At 29.1% G+C, this 22159-nt stretch overlaps 3 protein-coding genes across 3 annotated transcripts; all 3 read right to left on the reverse strand.

The window, feature by feature from the left end:
• Positions 1-1558: 1558 nt before the first annotated feature.
• On the reverse strand, positions 1559-4717 carry LOC113859271 (putative disease resistance protein RGA1). Its single transcript, XM_027492082.1, has 2 exons — positions 2769-4717; positions 1559-2471 (listed from the first exon to the last, which is right to left on the reverse strand). The coding sequence occupies exons 1-2, from the start codon at positions 4715-4717 to the stop codon at positions 1559-1561; spliced, it is 2862 nt and encodes a 953-aa protein (XP_027347883.1).
• Positions 4718-9408: 4691 nt separating this feature from the next.
• Positions 9409-13397, reverse strand: LOC113858037 (putative disease resistance protein RGA3). The gene is made up of 3 exons (XM_027490444.1): positions 11540-13397; positions 10603-10704; positions 9409-10357 (listed from the first exon to the last, which is right to left on the reverse strand). The coding sequence occupies exon 1, from the start codon at positions 13197-13199 to the stop codon at positions 11652-11654; it is 1548 nt and encodes a 515-aa protein (XP_027346245.1). The 5' UTR covers positions 13200-13397; the 3' UTR covers positions 9409-10357; positions 10603-10704; positions 11540-11651.
• Positions 13227-14411, reverse strand: LOC113859371 (putative disease resistance protein RGA1). The gene has a single exon (XM_027492166.1). It carries the CDS (start codon positions 14409-14411, stop codon positions 13227-13229), a length of 1185 nt encoding a protein of 394 aa, XP_027347967.1.
• Positions 14412-22159: the final 7748 nt, after the last annotated feature.

Below are 22159 nucleotides of genomic sequence, written 5' to 3' on the forward strand. Positions count from 1 at the left end.
TACATTTGATTAAGACCCCCTTTTCCTTTGATGAAGCTGAAGAAGCGATTACTCTCAAAATGACAAGAGTAGCCAATATGATGATTGAGGAACATAATATATGCAAATTGTTCAAATTCATATCAAACAATGTTTTGAAATACAGAGAGGTCCATGATTCAAACTCACTATTCCACCAAGTAAATGGCCAACAGGCCATGCTTCCTTTACAAGCCTGTACCATTGTAAAGAGTTATTTGTTTAGCAAAAATCATGAAACCCTGAGAAGTAATGTCAAGGAATTATAAGAATTTAAAGACAATTTACTTTTAATGATCATCACAAAATATCAAGAACCAAGGTTGAAATTATGTACTTGATTGAAATATCAATATAATGTGTTGGACCACTGCAAACAAAGTTGAAAAAAATGGAACTCATGCATGATGGAACCAGTGTTGGTTGTAGTGGAAGGTGGCCTGCAGATTAGTTTCACAATTATGCTTGTGATACCCGTCAAAGATGAAACAAATAAAAATGGACATGTATAATGGAAAAGAAGTATATTTACCCTGTAATCAGCATATGTAGATTTACTCTTCAATTGTTCCGATCCCACTGCTTTAGGAAAGATTGCTCCCTGAAACAACTAATCCTTCAGGAAAATAGAAAAGAAAGGAAAAATCATATTCTTCAAGTTGTAAAGCATTAAAGAAGAAAAATAGGATCATTTGAAAAACCCTTATATACTGCTTTTTCCCTAAAAACAAGCATGACAAAATAATAAATTAAATCAATATGCCCATAAAACTCAAACCTGGAAAAAATAATTTTGAACACTACGAGAAGAGAACGGTGCAAGAAAAGGGGTTTGCAAATATTGTTGGCGAGAGAAATAGAAAGGGTGGAAAGAAGCTAAGATCTATCTAATAAATGTAACACTAGTATAGTCCTAAAACAAAAATACTTTCATCATGATTTAATCTATACCAGTTGAAAACTAGTTTGATCGATTTTATCAATTTATTTTTATATTTGATTCCATCTCAATATTTACCACAACTATTTATTAGCAGTTTAAGCAAAGACTAACCATAAAAAATACCAAAAAAAGTAACCTATGTTATGAAAATCCAACAATTTTCAGATATTCTTCATCACCTCAGTGTTTTCAGAATGGATAGCTGCAATCGAAAGAAGCTCCAAAGATACCAATTCTTTCCACTTTTAATGGCTAAACCAGGTGTTGTATTTTTTTCTTTCCTTCCATTTTAACCTGTCAATATTCAAACAAGTCTTCTCATTCTAAAATGACAATTTTAAATTTTGCCATCTATTTAAGAATTGAGAATGAGAAAGCTTGAACAAATTAAGAGAAGTAAAGAAAAGAAATTGCAGCTATAAATTCCTTTTGCTATTGAAATATTTTCATCAGTAAAGCAAACAAACACAAAAGAAACAAAACTAAAAAGGTGTTTCTGATGTTGAAAATATTCGAAGGTAGATCTTTAGAAAATGTAGAAATTCAAATAGAAACCAAAAAAGTTTTGTTGTTAAGAAAGGAAGTATAAGTACCTTATCACTTCAAGATTATTTTTGGGATGCAAGCAATGTTGGGCCAAGTTGCACTTCTTCCTCCTTTAAAATTTTGATGTAAGAAGGGACATCCAATGATTTCTACGGTTTGTAAGTTGGAAAGACGAGGCATTCCTTCGGGTAGTGATACCAATTTTGGGCAACTCCAAATCGTGATATGCTTAAGTGAAGAGAGGTTGCACATCCAATCTGGCAAAGCTTCTAAGTTTTTACAAAACTGTACACTGATTTTTTGTAGATAAGGAAGGTAGTTGAGGTCATCCTTAAACCAAATTTCAAATTCTTGAAATGTTTTACTTTGAGACCATCCAAATATGAGTTGCTCCAGAGAAGTAAGATTCTGCATCCAATTATTTGGGATGGATGTCATGTTGAGATCTCCATAAATATGCAAGCATTTGAGCATGGAAAGAGGAGTGAAAGAGTCAACCAAACATAGTGATGATGCCATATTTAGTGTTTCCTTCAATGGCTCCAAACTACAACTTTCTAATAACAATTCTTTAACAAGCTTTGGGAAGGTAGGCATCCAAATCAACTGTGGACATGCTCTGATTTCTAATTGAGAAAGACAAGGAAATGGAGGCAATGAATGATAATGTAATGATTGCTTAGTGTCATTGGCATCATCTACTTTCTTGCACCATCCCTTGAACTTTGGACAATCTATAAGATGAAGGCACTCCAAAGATGGGAAGAATGTTTTTGAAAAATCTTCGGTAAAATATATGTACTCCAACTCTCCTAAGAAACGTATCTCTAGTGACTTAAGGCACAAGAGATGTTCCAATGGTGAGAGATGACGGCAATTACTGCACTCCCGAAGAGAGATTTCAACAATATTTTGGAGTGAAGAAAGCCAATTTGGAAAGGCCAAACCTGGATAACCTCCAATAGTTAACTCTTTAAGATTTGGGTGAGGACGAAGATTTTCTAATAATTGTAAGCTGACACTACTGTTGCCACTACTTCTTCCAAACTTCGAATCTTGCCATAGTAGCTCCAAGGCTTTAAGGAGATTCTTTTCTTTCAAATTTATCTCCTGTGAATCAAATTCCACATTTCTTACCAAACTGAGGTTCTTAATTACTAAATTGACTCTTAGACTTTGCAAATCCTTCAATTCATTTAGAGTTCCTGTTTTTCTTCGCCACCCATCCCCCACCACAAAGGTTGATAAGGATTGTAATGATGACAATTTCCCTAATCCAAATGGCATCCCATGTTCAAAGGCTCTACATTTACTAATGTCAAGATGTCTCAAATTAATTAATTTTGTGACAACTGCTGTATAAAATTCAAGTTTTGCACAAGAATTCAATATTAATGTTTGTAAGCAAACGAGATTACCAATGAATTTTGGAAGACTTGTCAAGCGGCAGTTTGACAAGTTAAGATATCTCAAATGATCGAAATTTCCAATTGAATCAGGCAATTCAGTGATTGAATTTGATGACAAAGTTAAGACACGTAAGTATTCGAATTTTGAAATAACAGACAAATCCTCCCCATTGTAAGACCGCAGAATTAAAGTTCGCAAACGACTTGCATCCAAAGAGTCTAACAAACAAATGGCATTAGGTTCCAATGATACGTGCATGGGTCTTCTTACAAGTCCTTTTCCCTTATTATCCAAGTGACAACAATCATTGCCAGCTACCAGCATTGCTAGATCATGTATTAAATCATGCATTTTGAAACTAAGTATTTCACCTTGCTTATTAACTTTTGCATCTTGGAAAAACGACTTCATCAAGAAAAGTTCTACAAATTGGTTACCAATATCTTCCATATGCTCATTCTCAGTTGAACATTCAAGAAAACCATGTGCCATCCATAGTTGAATCAACTCATCCTTTTCAATTTCCCAATCTTTGGGATATAAAGAGCAATAAGAGAAGCATTGCCTCAGTTGAGGTGACAGGTTTTGGTAACTCAGTTTTAGAACTGGCATAATACTATCTTCATCTTTGCATAATTTCCAAAAATCACCGTGTAAAACATTGATCCATTCACCTTCTTCCCTTTTACCTTGTAATAGACCTCCTAGTGTTTTAATAGCTAGTGGAACTCCTCCACATTTTTCTGCAATCTTTTTGCCAATTAACTCTAGAGTTTGATTTACTCCCATGGTATCATCCTCAAATGCAATGTTCTTTAACAAGCACCAAGATTCTTCTGTTGTTAAACCATTCAAAACATAGGGATCGCTTACACCCATTTTCCTGGCCACAACTTCACTGCGAGTTGTCACTAAAATTTTGCTATCTTGAGTACCACACATCAAGTAAGTTCTCAAATCAGCCCATTTTGTATGATTCTCATTCCAAATGTCATCCAAGACTATCAAATATTTTTTACCCCTCAATTTTTTGCGAAGCTTACTTTGCAAGTTATCTAATGATAACTTTTCATCACTTTGGACACCAGTTAATGATTCTAACATTTTCTTCACAATAGTCTTAATATCAAAGTTATCAGAGACGCACACCCACATGTGCTTTTCAAAAATCTTCTGCACTTCCACATCATTATATACCAATTGAGCAAGAGCTGTTTTGCCTAAACCACCAATGCCAACAATAGCAATACAAGAAACATTCTGTTTTTTATTTGGTTGCTTTAATAGACTTATAATCTTTTTTTTGCCATCTTCTCTGCCGATGATATCTGATTCTAACACAAAAGAACTAGTTTCTCTCCTTACACTATCAAATTGCTTGGATACTACAGCTCTTTGGCTTAAATTCAACTTGGATATTTCTTGTAATACATCATTTAAAGTTTCTTGTGTTCTCTTAATTTCATCAGCCATTTGAATTGGAAGAGAAATTCGGTTAGAAGATGAAAAGGAATGAAATGCCTCCACTTTCTGTCTCATATTTTCAACAATAAGGTCATCTATCAAGTCATCTGCATGAAGAAGTACTTCTTTGAGCCTTCTTATCCAGATTTGTACAGCATAATCTTGTTCTTGTTTCTCGTCCGCATCAAGGAGCACGGCATGGATGGATTCAATTGTATTCTTAAGATCTTCTAACTCATTTGTGACACCATAAATCTGTCCAAATTCGTGTAATGATGCAGAAGCCAACTTGTGAATGAAGTTTGCAGCAACACCATATGGAACTTGCTCTGCCATCCTTCAAATGATTGAGAAAGAGTATAGAAGCAGATTGATCAATAGGAAAATTGAGAAGTTACTAAGTTTGAATCAGGCAATGGATAAAGGAAAAGCTTAGGAATATACATGCACCAAGGGAAGGGACAGATATGTAAAATAACATGAAAAAACTAGTTTTTGACATGTATTTGAGCAATATTAGGCTAATAACATCATATTTTTATGAGTAATAAGATGGGAGGAAGAGTTTATGGATAATTTATGCAAATAGATTATGACTTTTACAAGCTTTTTTTAACTTTTATTAATAAGTTTTTTGGTACATCTTATTAAAGTTTATTCTAATATATTTTATGATCAAATTTATTGCATAAACCTTCGCGTAAAATAAATTTAAACAAACGTTTTTTACCAAAACCTATTCCCTATATCCTTTTATAATCTCTTCTTAAAATTTTATAAAAAAGGAATTCAATTGAAAATAAATTATTTTAATGTAAGATAAAAAAATTATTTATTTTCTTTTTCTAATAAAAAGGGTAATAATGTATTATAAGAAATTTTAAAATTTTTATTTTATCATTGTTATGTCTATGACATGGCTGATAATGTTACCCACTTCTGAAATTAACAGAAAAAAGTATTATATTGTCAATAAGAATAAACTCCTTTCTCTCCCATTTCACACTGATAGAGAAAAGGACAGTTTTTACATTTTCTTAAGCTAAAACGGCAGTCGAGAAGAAAGATTCTCATCTTTTAAGGTAATTCATAGTATAGAGACAATGAGATGAATCACAATGATAGGGTTCTAATTCCATGCGCTTCTTTAATGATTTTAACTTATAATATCTGCAAATAGTTATTTGATTTGCATGACTGACGAAGACAGAGTAACTGTTCCATTAGAACAACAAACAACATAACTAAGGATTACGGGGATAGAAATTGAATAGGATATTATACTATTTTTACTCCTATTTGTATTTTAAAATATTATTTGTATTTTTTTATATTTGTATGACTAATAAATTTAATCACGTTCTCAATTTTTTTAAATATTTAAATTCTTATATTCATTTTCATCAGTTATAATTTAATAAAAAAATACAAATTTTTATGATGTTTTTTCTACAAACAAATAATTAAAACATAAATACCATTATTAAATAAATAATACTTATTATAAATATAATCATTCATCTAAAGTCAAATACAATAATAAGGTATCAAATTACAAAAAAAAAAGTTCTATTTTGTTTATTATGAAAAAGAATTTTTTATTATACAAAATTAATTATAAAAATCTCACATAAGAAAAGGTTATCCTAATTAATTATACAAAAATAAATAATTATTTCTTCATAAAAAAACTATTTTTGTTTATTATGAAAAATAAATTATTTATTTAAAATAATAAAAAAAATATTTTTAACATTCTAAAATTAAAGAAAAAAAAATAAAAATAGGAGTTCAAAAAATTTTAATCACCACTCTTACATAACTTCGGTGAAAAAAAGTAAGGTCATGTAGTTCTTAATGAAAAAAAATATTTTCTAAAGATATTTGTTTAAGAAAATAAAAATAGAAATTTTATAGTAAGGTATAGTAAAAATAATAAAAAGTAAAACCTTTCTACTTTGTCATTTCAATTTTTGCTTAAACTTAAATTCTAACTCAGCTTACTAATAAATTAAAAAAGTAAATAAAAGAGAAATTGATTGTGTGAATGTTATTCTTCTTAAACACGAAGAATTTTTAAGTAATCTGAAATTATGTAATCTCGATCATTCACGTTTTGACGTATACATGATATTTTGTAAAAGTATATATATTAAATAATAATTTTTTTTTTAATATATTTGTTGATTGTATATTTGTTGATGGGATTCTTAAGTCAATCAACAAATATAGCAAGAGGAAGAGCAATTAATAACGAAAGGAAAATAAAGAAGAATGAAAGGTGTAAGTTGTTCCTTTTTTTTTTCAATGATTAATGTATTCGAACAAAGATAGCAAAAAGAAAAGGTACAAGTAATGTCTTCTTGTAGATCTTAAATGCATTAGTTAACATAAGCAAAAGTAAATGATGCAATACACACATTAAAGATGTGATGAGCATAAGTTAGAAAGAAAGTTATGAATATACTGACCAGAAATCTGAACCCAATACAATGGCAAAGAGAAGTGAGACAATTTCTGAGAGTGCTTGTAACCCACCAAATATGAAATGAAATGAAACGAAAGCCAAAACACTTCTTTCTAATGCGTGTTAAATGAACGCACCATCGATCCTCTTCCTTTTGTCTTTCTACAAGCAAAGTTTTTGTTGAGAGAATAACAATTACGAATCACGAGGATTATCTGGTACCTTCCAACAAAATAAATTATATATTTTCTTTATAAATTATTAAATATTTAGTTTAATGTCATTGTTTACTATTGGATTGCTTTTAATTCTTTAGTTGAAAGAGAATTTTAATTATTTCTATTATTATATAATTTCTTAAGTGTTTTACTTTAGTCCTTTGAATTAAAAAATATATATGTATATATATTATTTATCATAGTTACAAATTTTTATTTTAGACCAATTTTAAATATTTAATATATTTTATAAAGCTTGTTTATCATCTATTATAAATATATTTGTGTGTGTCAAAAATGCTATCATTTAATTTACTTCGATATTAAGTTTTATAATTAGAATTAATTTTTTATATTGGGTGATTAAATCTCATGCATACATATGTGAAAAGATATACACACTTATGCTTAAACGTGCTCACATATATATTAAATATTGCTTGTATTTAAAATTGACTAAATTAGGTATACTAAATTTTTAATTTTAATTAAGTAAAAATGAGAACCGAATGATAAAAGGAGTAAGTTCTATTAGATAGAAACTTTGGGGGAATATGATACTATCCTCCCCCAAGAAGAAATATATTGGTATGACCTGAGAAAAAGATTGGCATACCTTGGGAGACAGGAATAATGAATTCCTTCATCAAGCGACTTTAATTTATAAACAGAATAAAATTGATGTTATTCTTAGGCTAATCATTGCCTTCTATAAAAAACCTTTATTCCTGTAATTGTTGTTGTTGTGAAGATATTGCAGGTATCTCCTAATATAAGTTAAAGCCCACATTCCATTCAATCTACCTCAGTACTCTCATTTTTTAGAGTCACTACAGCTTATGGATTAACTTTAACCTTACATCCTGTAAAGAAGATATGAGTTAAAGGTAAAAATTAGAGGTGTTTTACGTGGATTAACCCACTTTTGCAGTTTGTTTGGATGGCGTGGAAATAAAGGTAAGAAAAGAGATAAAAAGAAATCAATTTATATCCTTCAGAGACCCATTCTTCCATAAGATTTCTTAGTACTTGATTATATGTGTTTTTTAAGTTAATAAAAATTATGTACAAATTCTGCATACATGTAATAATGTTAAAAATTGGATAAGGTATGAGTAGGCAAACAAGATGGGCACAAGGTAGTGCTAACATTATTTAAGACAAAATAACTATAGGAAAATTGCCAAAAAAATTTAAGGTGAATCTAAAAGTTTGGAATCAAAAAACAAAAAATTATGGTGGTGGAATGAAAATATGCAAGAGAAAACGAACATAAAAAACCAAGACTCTATGCTGTGTAGTAAGACCCTCTTCTAGAATTTCTTTACAATCCTTACAATTTCTTTGTCTAGATTCTTCGTAAAAAAAAAAAAATAGTTTACGATCTTAAAATTTCACTCGTAAGATATTTCACGTTTTTCTTAAAACAAGTGTTCATTTTCTTAAAGTTACAGTATATTAAAAAATCAAGGATAGGTTGTCTTTTATTATTTAACTCTAAAAATTAAAACCACCATAAGCGCTTACAAATTATCATATTTTTAAATCAACATGTCCATTAAAATCTTCATCTATAAAAATCTTTTCAATTTGTAGAATGTCTTGGATCAATCCCTCTAAATCCTCCCAAAACTTAACTTTCAAATAGATTTAGAAGCCAACTTGAAGAGCATAAACATGAATGATATTAATAGTATCTGCATAAATAATAGTACCTTGTGCAAGTGCAACCAATAACTTAAAGGATATTATCCTATCTTCAATTCTTTTAATCTCTATTACATTCTTTTTTTAAATATTATTCACAATTATGTCTACTCAATTTTTTTCTTAATTTTTCTTGTGTAATAAAGCTTGAAACTTGTAGTAGCGAGTCCCTTAGCCTTATTTTCAACTATTTTGTTTCTTGAAGGCATATGATGTTAATCTTTTTATAAATTTTAATGTTCACCACTTTTAATGACTTTCTTATCAAAGTACTAGTGTTAAGCTAGTAATGATCTTAGCTTTTCTTTACTAGAAGCATTCTTTTTATTAAAAAATAGGAACATAAGGTGGAACATCATCTATTATCAGTGTAAAGCATAATGATAGTCACAGCAAAGAATGAAAACCAAAGTAAATTTGATAGTTTGTTGAACAATTGGCCAAAATTTAGTTTTAGGTATTTTAAAATATTGCCTTGTTTTAACAAAAAGCAATCATATATATGATTTTGTTTTAAACTATGGTATAGTTTGATACTTTGATCATAACTTCATTTGTAATTTACTACTTCTACAAATTAATTAATAGCTTAGAATTCAACTTAAGAAAGTCGCTGTACATGGACTCCAAGTATCCACAGTAAAAGAAAACTAAAACAAATCATCAATCTACAATATTTACTTGTCCAAGTCCAAGTGGCACATAATGAAGGTAAACAAGGCACTTTGCTTCATTTTCTTACATCTCCTATCTTGCATTTGTTTTCCCATTTGTGTCAATGCACAGGGAAAGGCTTAATTGATACGATGTCAGAACACCATCAACAGTTTTAGCAACTGTGAATCAAATTCTTCCACCTCAATCAAAGTATTCACACGATAATCCTTTGGAACATGGTTCCAACTGAACTATTCATCTATCTGTGTGTTTGCTAAATTGACTTTATAATTTTTCCAAAGGAACTAGCCAGCAGTGTCATAAGAAGAATCTCTGCACAAGACCTGCTCCCCTAACCAATCGCACTCCAATGTTCTCTTAACTACACCTTGCTCACGTTTCTTTCAACAAGTCAACAGCTAAGGCGAAGAATTATAATGTTGAAAACAAGCTGAAGATACGGGGAACCAAATCTTGAAAAATGAATTAACTCTTGAAATAAAAGCAACATTTTCTATTATTGTAGCTGAAAAGAAAAATAATAAACAAGAAAAATAAATAAAAAATATTCGAGTTTTTATGTGAGATAAGGGTAGTAGAAATACAAGGAGAACCTACTCCTTCAAAGCGGCATTCCCAATGGGAGGTTGAGAAGTTATACATTGATTGAGACCTTCACGGGTTCCTTTGATGGAGATTAAGCAACAAACTCCCAAAATTGTGAGAGCTACCTTAGTAGAATATAGGGAACTTAGCATAAGCAGATTCTCCAAGTACATTTTAAGGCCAAATATTGAACGGCGGGCCAAGAATCAAGCTTGCTTCTCAACCAGGGGAATGGCCATGTAAAATGGGCTTGCATTTCTTCTATTCAGCAAGCCTGTCCAATTCGAAAGCAGATATTCCTTCAACACGAGCCATTAAGCCCTGAGATGTAATATCAGATAACTTGTTAGAACATGAAAGATACAAAACTAAGGTTGAAATTATATTTTTGTTTGAAATACCACCGTAAATGTTGACAAGTGAAAATTATGAAACCAAAATAGAAAAAGATATACATGGTGATTATGCTACTTATTAAATTAGCAACATGTCAAGAACAAAGTCTGCCAATGTGTGTGACGTTAAACAATAAAAATTGGATAACTATTCAGGTCTTAAAATTTTACCTGAGCGGGTGGTGCCAAACATTATGAAAATCCAACAATTTTTTACTGTCTTCAAATCCATTATCCAGTATTTGTTTTTCTTTTTGTTTTCTCCATTTACACCTGTGAATATTAAAACCATGGGTCTTCTCACGCTAAAATTATAATTTGAAAAATTACTTTCTATTCAAAATTGAGAATGAGAATGTCTAAATAAGTTTAAAAAAGTAAACAATAAGAATTGAAACTACACAAAACTTCTATTTCTATTTTACATTTATGAAGTAGAAGGAACCCATCATAAGCACAGTACATATTTGGTTTACATTGATAATGCATTCCCTACTCATTTACACATTTCAATTTTCAACTATATATAATTTGAGTCCTATTCTTTAAAGACAGAGATTTCAAAAGTCATCTTAAAGGAAAGTATTTTTTGGTATTCATTTGAGTATTTAATTTTTTTATTTAAAATTTTTATAATTTATCTTTTGATTTAAAAATTCTCTCTTTAATATAGTCTTAGTTAATTAATAACTTAATTATTATTAATAATTAAATATTTATTTTTTAAGATATATAAAATCTATTTTTAATTTTTATCTAAAAATTTATATTTTAATAATATCAGTACAATGCATAGAAAACTTACTAAGATATAAATATATGGTTAGAATTAATTTGGAAACAGACTCCAATAATATTTAATAATTTAAAATTAATTTTAATAAGATAATTTTGATCCAACTTTAAAATGCACACTAAATTCAAAACTAGTTTACAGTACCTAATGAGTAAACCAAATAGACGTAATAATTAATTGAATTCCATAACATTTACAAGAAAACATAAACTATTTTTGAAATTGTAAATATTTGAACCCTTTTTTTAAAAAAAAAACATAATAGAAACCAAGAATATTTGTAGTTGACAGAAATGGATCAGTATTCAGTACCTTGATAATCAATTACCCCAAAGGATAACTTTTGGATGCCAAAATTGAGGTACTTCAGATGGAGGTATGCGAGGAGAGGTTGCAAATCTAATCTGGCAAAGCCATTGGGTGTTCACATTATCTTTTCGTAGACGCTGTGTGGAGGATTGCTATAAGGCTCCACACCACAATCACGCAAATACAAATCCTTAATGTTTGGAAAAGTAGGCAAGCAAGTCAACTTTGGACAGTAAGAGATTTGTAATTCAGAAAGACGAGGAAAGGAAGGAGCTATGGAGAGATTATGTGAATCCTTAGAATAATTGATATCATCTCCTCGCCTCCACCATCCCCTAAGTTTGGGACAAAACCTTAATTTGAGGATCTCCAGAGACGGGAAGGTTACTGCAGAACCATCTTCAAGATATATGCATTCCAATTCATAAAGAGACCGTATCTCAAGTGACTTCAGATATGGGAGACGTTCCAACGGTGGGAGATAGCGGCAATTATGAAAGTAGAAGAGAGAGATATCAACAATGTTTGTGAGGAATGAAAGCCAATCTGAAAAAACCACGCCTGGATACCCATACACCTTCAATTGTTTTAGATTACGATGGGGCTGAAGGCTTTCTAATAACTGTAAGCTGTCACTGTTATGAATGCCACTTTCCTTTTCATCGGACCAATTTAGATGCAAGGATTGAAGGCGGCTTTTTTCTTTTAAATTTACATCCTGTGATTCCAAGGCCACCTCTCTTACCCAATTGAGATGTTTAATTTCTAAGTGGCCTCTTAGGTTTAAGTCCTTCAATTCATTTAGTGTGCCATGTTTTCTTTCTTGGCTATTTCCAACGACAAAGGTTGATAAGAATTGCAATGAGGACAATTTTCCCAACCCAACCATCCCATCTTCATGTTCAAGTGTCATTCTACCAGTGACGGTGGGAAGATAACCAACATCAAGGCATCTCAAATTGACTAATTTTGTGATAGAATCATGAAAAAATTCTTTGTCCCACTCGTACAATTTTAATGTTTGTAAGAAAATAAGATTGCTTATGGATTTGGGAAGACTTATTTGTCGTTCTTTGTAGGGGTAAATCTTGCAGGACATATCAAGATATCTTAAATGTTTCAATCGTCCAACAGAACTAGACAACTTGCATAATGAAGAAGGTGACATCTTCAAGATGCGCAAGTATTTCAAATTTGAAACAACAGACAAGTTCTCCTCAGTATAAGACCATAACATCAAAGTTCGCAGCCTGCTTGCATCTAATGAATTCAATAAATGAATGGCCTTAGATTCCAATGATACATGCATGGGTCTACCTTCAACTCTTTCTGCCTTACTATCCAAGTAACAATAATCATTGCCAGCAACAAACATGGCAAGATCATGCATTAAATCATGCATTTTGAAACTAATGATCTCACCATATATACCTTTCTCTGCTTCCTGAAAAAATGAGTTCATCAAAAATATCTTCACAAATTTGTTACCGACATCTTCCATGTGCTGCTTTTTAGTTGAACATTTAAGGTAACCTTGTGCCATCCATAACTGAATCAACTCATTCTTGTAAATTTTTGAATCCTTGGGATATAAAGAGCAATAAGCAAAACATTGTCTCATTTCAGGCGACAAGTTTTGGTAACTGAGTTTCAGAATTGGCATGATACTACGTTGCTCTTCATATAATTTTCAGAAATCACCACATAAAACATCTTCCCATTCACTTTCTTCTTTTTGGCCTCGTAATAGGCCTCCTAGTGTTTTAATTGATAGTGGAACCCCTTTACATTTTTTGGCTATTTCTTTACCCATTGATTCTAGATTTTGATTCACTCCTTTGGTATCATCCTGAAATGCAATTTTCTTTAACAAACTCCAAGATTCTTCTTCAGTCAAAACATTCAGAGGATAGGAAGTGCTAGCAATCATTGTCTTTGCTACAATTTCACTGCGAGTTGTCACTAAAATCTTACTATCTTGAGCACCACACATCAAAAGAGTTTTCAATTCAGCCCATTCTTCTTTACTTTCACTCCAATTGTCATCCAGGACCAACAAATATTTTTTACCACTTAAATTTTGACGAAGCTTATTTTGCAAGTTGTCTAATGATAACTTGTCTTCAATTTGGCCACCAGTAAATGATTCTAATATTTTCCTCACAACAGTTTTTAAATTAAAGTTATCAGAGACACACACCCACATTCGCTTTTCAAAAAAACTCTGCACTTCCAAGTCATTATACACCAACTGAGCAAGAGCTGTTTTCCCCAAACCACCAATGCCAACAATAACAATCACTGAAACTTTTTGGTTTTCATCTGATTGTCTCAAGAGACTTACAATCTCCTTTTTACTATCATTTCTTCCAACGATATCAGATTCTAACACAAAAGAACCAGTTTCCCTCCATCCACTATTAATTTGCTTAACCACCATAGTTCTTGGACTTAAATTCAATTTATGCATGTCTTCTACTACAGCATTAAAACTCTCTTGTGTTTCTTTAATTTTTTCAGCCATTTGAATGGGAAAATCAATTTGATTTGAAGATGAAAAGGAATGAAGTACCTTGTTCACTTCTTTTCCTTGACCTGCATCCAATTTGTGTCTCATAAATTCAACATCAAGGTCATCAAAGAAGTCATCTGCACCATGAAGCACGTCTTTGAACCTTTTGATCCAAACTCTGACACGAGCTTGTTCTTGTTTATCGTCAGCATCAAGGAGCACGTCATTGATAGATTCAATTGTGTTCTTAAGCGCTTCCAACTCTTCCATCACATCATACATGTGTCCAAATTCAAGAAAATCTGCAGAATCCAACCTGTGAATCAGATTTGAAGTAACAGCAAATGGAACCGACTCAGCCATCAGTGAAACGATTAAGAAGAGTACTTGACTTCGATTGAGAGGAAAGTTGAAGTGCAATGTGTAAAAACAGGGTTACGGGGACTGATAAAAGCCACACAAGTGGACAAAATGAAACCAACGGTTGAACAGTGTAAAGTTGGCCACTTTTACCAATCACATTCACAGTACAGCTGTATGGTACTTTTTTTTCTTTCTTTATTTCTGCGGATCACACAGTATCTATTACAACTTTATAATTTAAATTATATAAGATGCCACTTTTTTTTTAGAAAAACATTTATGTCATAGTTATTAAACCGGACCTACCTCAACAAGAATAATAAATAAGTTAGGACCATTCACCCAACTTATCAATTAATGGTCTAAAATCTGTTGACATTAAACACAAAAATATTTAATATAAATAAAAAGTGCATAAAGTTGCAAAAATACGAATATTTAGATCAAATGCTAGTTGGTTTCTATTTCTATTAGCCAAAAACTCATCTGCTTTTTATTTCTAAATATGAAACGTTATTAAAATGTACAAGTAATACAGATATCCAAATCTAAAATAAATATAACTCCGAATACAAATATATAAAAATTTATTAAATTTATATATAAAATAATTCAAATTAAAATTATAGTAGCCTCAAAATATTAGTATGTCACCAAAATTTTATATATAACCACATCAGTTAGTTTAACTTAATATTTTGTATTATCAATTAGTCTTGAAAACATAAGATAATTTTCAAATTTGTTCTTTTATCTCTCATTTTTCACCTATTATTATAAAATTGACCAAATTTGTGTACTAAATTTGTCATGAAGTTAACAGACTTCGGCAATAAATTATATACATGCAAACCATTTTGAGGACAAAATTTATATTTATACCAACGGATTGTTTGAAACAATGGCAAATAAGTTACGCAAAATTGTAAAAACTAAAAGATAAAAAAAAAGTTAGCTAATTAAATTAAAAATATTTAGTAAAATTGATTGTTGAGATAAAAGGATACATTTAATAACTTAATTGTAATTTTAAATTAATATATATATATATATATAATTATAACTTTTCAAATTATATTTTATTTTAAATAATTTATCATTTTAAAAATTAGGATAATAAAATATTTAAGTTTTATTCTCGGTTTTAAATAGTTTAATTAAAGAAATAAAAAATATAAACAAATTGATATTATGATTTTGATGATTTTATATTATAAAAAAACTTAATGCTTGTGATCAACTCTCTAATTTTGCTAATTAAAAAGTAAAAAAGGTGATTTCTACTTTGGATGCTAATAAGAAAAGAAATGATTATTTTAGAATCACATTCAACCCAAATAACTTGAATATTTCTCTCAATAACTAGTTGAAGGCTCTTAAAAATGCTCCACAGTTCAGCAACAATAGAGTGGCAAGGAGCAAGATTTTTGCAAAATCCAACTATGAAAGTACCAGTAGAATTGCAGATTAAGCCACCACAACTAGCAATGCCCATAGAGTGAAACCCTAGACCATCAGTATTAAGCTTCAAGTGACCAATCAAGGGAGGCATCCACTTCACCATGCAATTAGTTCCCCGAACAATAACAAAATGCTTCTGATTAGGCCTGTAAACCCAAAGACAATGTTCCAATTGGGGTACAAAGGAAAGTTCTATTTGGAGATATTGAATTTCAGCCAGCTGGATAAGCCAAGACTGAAGAACTGCACCCATTTGTCAGGGGAAAGAATCTGACTCCAAATAATATTGGTTGCCCAATAATCCTTAAGGACATGAATTACAGTTTCGAGGGCCTCCATGCATCTAGGGCATAAAGGATAGGCAAAAAAACCTTTCCTCATTGGTTAAAAGCCTATAATGGGCAATTTTTCATAAAAAAAGTGAAATCCGAGGAGAACCCTCCCAAGCCTAGACCAACTTAAAAATCTTATTCTAACCTAAAGAATCTTTATTCAAATTAGAAATTAAAGCAAAGGCAAACTTAATTGAAAAACAACCATTATTAGCTAATTTCAGTAAAACTTATTTTGGTTATTAGTTATAGCAAGGGGACTAATCAAGAACAAAATAGTACAAACAAACCTAGGAAGCAGATCCCTAATTCTACCCCAATCTCTATTTCCCTGATGAGTGAAAAGAATGACAAGGTCGTTTAACTCTTCTTCAGGAATAGAACGAGTGACATAGTTGGACAAAACTGGAGCATCATGGCCCAACTATCCCTCCAAAACTTGGCTGTTAAACCATCCCCTAGAGACCATCCCAGACCAGTGTCGAAATACTTCTAAATAGAGGCTATATTCTTCCATAAACAAGAGGTATTATGACTAGAGTTCAACCTAGGATCTTTCCCTATAGAAAATCTACACTTAACATACAAGACTTTGACCCATAACTCATTAGGAGAAGTGATCAATCTCCAACAAAGCTTCATAATAAAAGTTTGATTAACCAGACTAATATCTCTGAATCTTAAACCTTCCTCAGTTTTTGGTTTACAAATCTTATCCTATCCTATAAGATGACATTTTCTATTATTTAACGAACTCTAAATAAACCTCTTGCAAATAGTATCAATTTCATTACAAACAGCTTTAGGTATAACCATGGTTTGCATAAAATAATTTGGAATATTCATAATACAAGCTTGGCCAAGGGTGATTCTACCAGCAAAGGATAAGGAATTCATTTTTTAAGTTGATAGCTTCTTTTTTATTTTATTAATTATAAAAACAAACTCTTTCCTAAAAGGTTTAAAATGACTTATGGGGACACCTAAGTATTTGCCAAAGTGAGGAGAGTTCTTAATTCCAAGGGTGACTTATGTATCTTGTTTAACTACATGATCACAATTTTGGAAAAATAAATGGAAGATTTTTCTTTATTTACAAAGAGGGCAGAGGCATGGCCAAACTCATTCAAGATGGATTTTATAGTCTTAGCATTATGCAGGTCAACTTTAGCAACTAGAACAATATCATTCACAAAAAAGAGAAGAGAAATTTTAGGCCCAACATTATTAAAAGAGAAAGGGACCCAATTACTATTATTAACATGATCCTAGATTAAGTGTGACAGTCTTTCGATGCACATAACAAAAATGTAAGGAGATATAGGGTTCCCTTATCTAATACCCTTGGAAGGGTTAAAACTCTCAGTCCTATTGTTATTCCAATTAATAGTCACAGAAGATATTGAAATACATTGAACTATAAGATCAGAAAACTTTGGATTAAAACAAATTAATTGAAGAGTTTCATAAATGAAATTTCATCTTATTTTATCATAAGCTTTTTTCAAATCGAGCTTAACAATCATGTACCCGGACTTATTTTTAAACTTATCAAAAGAATGAATGAGTTCTTGAAAAATAAGGATGTTATTTATACCCTACTTACCAGGAATGAAACTGGTTTGATTGACAGAGATAATGTGAGATAGGGACCCCTTAATCCTATTAGCTAAAATTTTAATAACAATTTTGTAGCTCATATTGCAGAGGGATATAGGTCTAAATTGCTTAATATGCTCAGAGTGATCAACTTTAGGATAAGAGTAATGATAGTATCATTAATAACAGCCACCTCTTTTGGGTTATTAAAAATGACAGAAACTAACTTAAAAATATGAGGGCCTAACAAATCTCCTTGACTTTTGAAAAATAAGGAATGAAAATCATCAGGTCCTAGGGACTTGCAATTCCCAATGCTAAACAAGGAGGCTTTTAACTTCCTCTATGAAAAGATCAGAATTAATAACAAGCCTGTCAAAATCCTTAAGAGGAGGAAAGCTAGAGTCAGTGACAAGGGGACTCCTAGAGAGCCAAAGGTCAAAATATAATTTTTTGAAATAGTTCACAGCAAGGTTTTAGAAAGAAAAAGGATCATATATTATTATTCTCATCCATTAGGCCCTCATCTTTTATGTCGCCTGCAAATAATTACAGCTTTATGAAAGAACAAGTTATTTCAATCTTCCAAATTAATCAAGCTAGACTTATACTGATAAAACCAGTAAATTTCCTCCTGGTCCATAATAACTACAACTTTATGAAAGAAGAGTTATCTTAATGTAATGTTTAGAAGACTATTTTATTATTTTATCTAGTAGGTCTTTGTTTAAGAATTTAGAAAGAGAAGAAAAAAAAAGGAGTTAAAGAAATAAAGAAAGGAAAAAGAAGAAAAAAAAAAGTTAATATAAACTTTTCAAGTTAAATAAACTTAAATACATGAGTTTAAGAAAATTTTAGAAAGATTATAAAATTTCTTTTCACTCCTTACTATGATAATATTTTATTAAAAAATATGGTTAAAAATATTTCATAGAATGTTAATTTTTAAAAAAATTCTTACTAAATATAACAATATGATATTCCTAATTAAAAAAATTAAATTAATTTAAAATAATTCTCTTATCAAGTACTCTTTGTTACCGTAGTGGTAAATCTTTTATGCTATAACTTAATTTTTAAATATTGTATATAAATATTAAATAAAATTTTACTTTATGAAACATAAATACAATATAATAATTTAATACATGATAAAAAAATTACTTTATTTTATAAAATATTTGAAAAAGAAAAAATAATTACTACATAACATAAAGTGATTTTTTTTTCTAAATCACAAATATGTCTACGAGATATAATTTTATTTGAGATGAGTTCATTTAGGCTAGTGAAACTGTTACATTTAAATGTGGTTCTCAATTTATATAAAGTGTGACACCTAAATATAGTTCTCAAGTTTATTATATGTAAAAATATTTACAAAAAATATGTAGCTTTTTATTTATTTATTTTAGGTAATGACAAAAAAAATTAATAAACAAAATGATTATGCATAATATATTTATTTACAAACTCTATATTACAAACTATAACGTATAGGTAATGAATTATTTCAAAATACAAGGTCTAACTTAGCTGTCGCACTATATACACATTAAAAGTTAAATATCTAGGTAGTAATAATTACATAATACATAGAAAATATTTCTCATAAACAAATCCTAGTGATCAAAATACACTAAACATTGATCTCCCATAAAGAAGTATTAACATTCACTCATGTTATTGTCTATTCCGTTTTATTCAATAATTCACATAAAAAACAAGAAATGAGATTTTATTTCATGATTCATACGAGAATATAGCAACAATTAAACTATGTATAATATTATTAAAAAACAAAGAATCATATTGAAATATTTCAAGTAAAACAAAACAATGAATGTCATACAAGTGTAGTGATTGTATCAAAGCTCAAATTTTAGAAGCTACAAATTAATGGATCACATAATAAATAGAAGAGACTTTTCTGCATAAACAGTACCACTTAAGCACAAATAGTTAATATTGTTTGGTATACTCAAAGCTAACTCATATCACTTGTGGACTGTGCACAACAGTAAACTCCAAGGTCTTTTAGTATCGGACCTATCCTCAAACTTAGCTTATCCTTATATTTAATAAAAATATTTTTTTTCAAAATTTTCATGAATGCATAAAACATATTTCAATAATATATAATTCAATAATATTATACATATTTTCATATATATATATATATATATATATTAATTTCAATGATTAAACTTATCATTCATTATATGTACATATCTTTTTATAGGTAATCTTTTATGGTAATGTGTTTGTATTGTGTAACTATACAGTGATTTACTACTTTTAATCTAAACTTTATTATAAGCATATTTTTATTTCATCAAGGGTATTCTAGTCATTTTATAAATTTCTAAGGATAAATTTATCAATTTTTTTAAAATAATTATTTATTTATATTGTATTAAATTACGGTTTGGTATTAAACTATCTCAATTTATCTTCTAATTTTTTTACTAAATTTTTATTTAATTAATAATTTTTTTATTTTTTGAATTTAATAAATTTAAGTTTCAACCATTTACTCATTTTTTAATTTAATTTACGTATAATACTTAACTTTATTACTTTTTATAATTTAAATAAATATTTAGAATGTCTTTCTGCTTCAAAAAATTTTCTAAATTTTTTTATGATAAATAATAATTTATTTAATTATTTTACTAATAAACTATTTATTTATAATTTATCTGATTATTTTAATATTATTTTATTATGAATTACCTTAAATTCCTAAAAGATTTTAATTAGTGAATTTATGTAAATAACTTTTGCACATGGTTAGATAAACAAATAGACTAACTTTTTTTAGTCAAATATCGAGTTAAATTAATTTAATAAAAATTATTGACATTTTTTGCAAATAAAAATTATTTATTTGATAATATCTTCACTTGTCTTCATCTTAATTTGTCTCCTTCTATTTTTCATGATTCTTCTTCTTTTTTTTATGAAAATTTTTTGTGCTCCACGGCTACTGTAACTTCTAATATTTTTTTTTATTTTATTTCTGACATGTTTAAAATTTTTCTTTCAATCTTTGAAAACAACGTCATAATTAAATTATCCATAGCATCACCATACTAAATAAACACATAGTAATTCAAATATAAATTTCAAGCCAAACATACAAAAATAATCATGAAAAAATTGCATCAAAAAACACAATTAAATATCAATTTAAGCATAACTACTAATAAATTCATAAAATAAAAAGATAAGCAATTAAAACTAAATCATGAGGTTTGAAAATTCTTCAAGCTTGAATTTATATCATTCTTAAAATTTAAGAGTTTATAGATTAAATAAACCTAATTATTAGCAAATTCTCTCTAAAAAAAATTAACATTCTCCGCCTTAAATTTTTCTCTAAACTTTCTTACGTTTAACTTCACTTATTTAAGGTTATAAAACTTAAAATTAGAGTTCAAAATAATTTATACAATTTTTTTTATCAAATGATGTCAATTTTGACAATTTTAATTCAAGATTTGTCCTAATTTTCTAACTTTTCTTCTTATTAGTTATATGGTTGTTTTCTTAATGTATTTTTCTCATTTTAACTCTAATTTAAATTAAATACTAATCACACACATATATATAAATTTTTAAATGATAAATTAATTATATACAACAAAATTAGAATATTATTTTTCTCCCTTTCTTATAAAAATTTTATTCTTGAAAGTTGCTTACCTTAATCAAATAAATATGGGGGGTATGATTCTTACATCTTGCTCTTGAACTCCTACTTAGCATCTCCTTCATTCCAATAACTCCATATCACCTTGGATTAGAGAATTTTCTTTACTTTTGAGTTGCTTAACCTTCTTGATTATAATACTTACAGACATTGCTTCATAGGTTAAGTTTTCCTTTCATTTTACTTACTTAGGTGATATGATGTGATAATGATATAAAATATATTTATTACACAAAATACATCATAAATATTGGAGAGTGATGAAGTCAAGCTACTTAATAAAATGCAGAATAATTTTTTTATAACTTGATAAAGTCTAATAAAATAAAGAGTCAATTTTTTAGTTTTTATGACTCTATCAACTGAGTCATAGGAGTGACTCTCAAGAATACATAGTCATCTTTTTCAAATTTTGATTTTTTTACTTTTTTTGTTATTTTCTAGATTATCTTTGGTCCTAAAATTAGATTATTGCTTTGTTTTTTAATCTGTATTTTTAAGATTTTGAACACTATTAATACTGTGACTATAGATAAATAAATGTCTAAAAAGAAGACAAATTAAAAGAAGAAAAGAAGAGAAATAGAAGTTAAAATTTGAAATTTTCAAAGCATAGAAGTAAATTATTTTAAAATTTCAAA

The sequence above is a fragment of the Abrus precatorius genome, unplaced genomic scaffold (genome assembly GCF_003935025.1).
Source record: "Abrus precatorius isolate BTA unplaced genomic scaffold, Abrus_2018 Scaffold2, whole genome shotgun sequence".
Lineage (NCBI taxonomy): Eukaryota > Viridiplantae > Streptophyta > Magnoliopsida > Fabales > Fabaceae > Abrus > Abrus precatorius.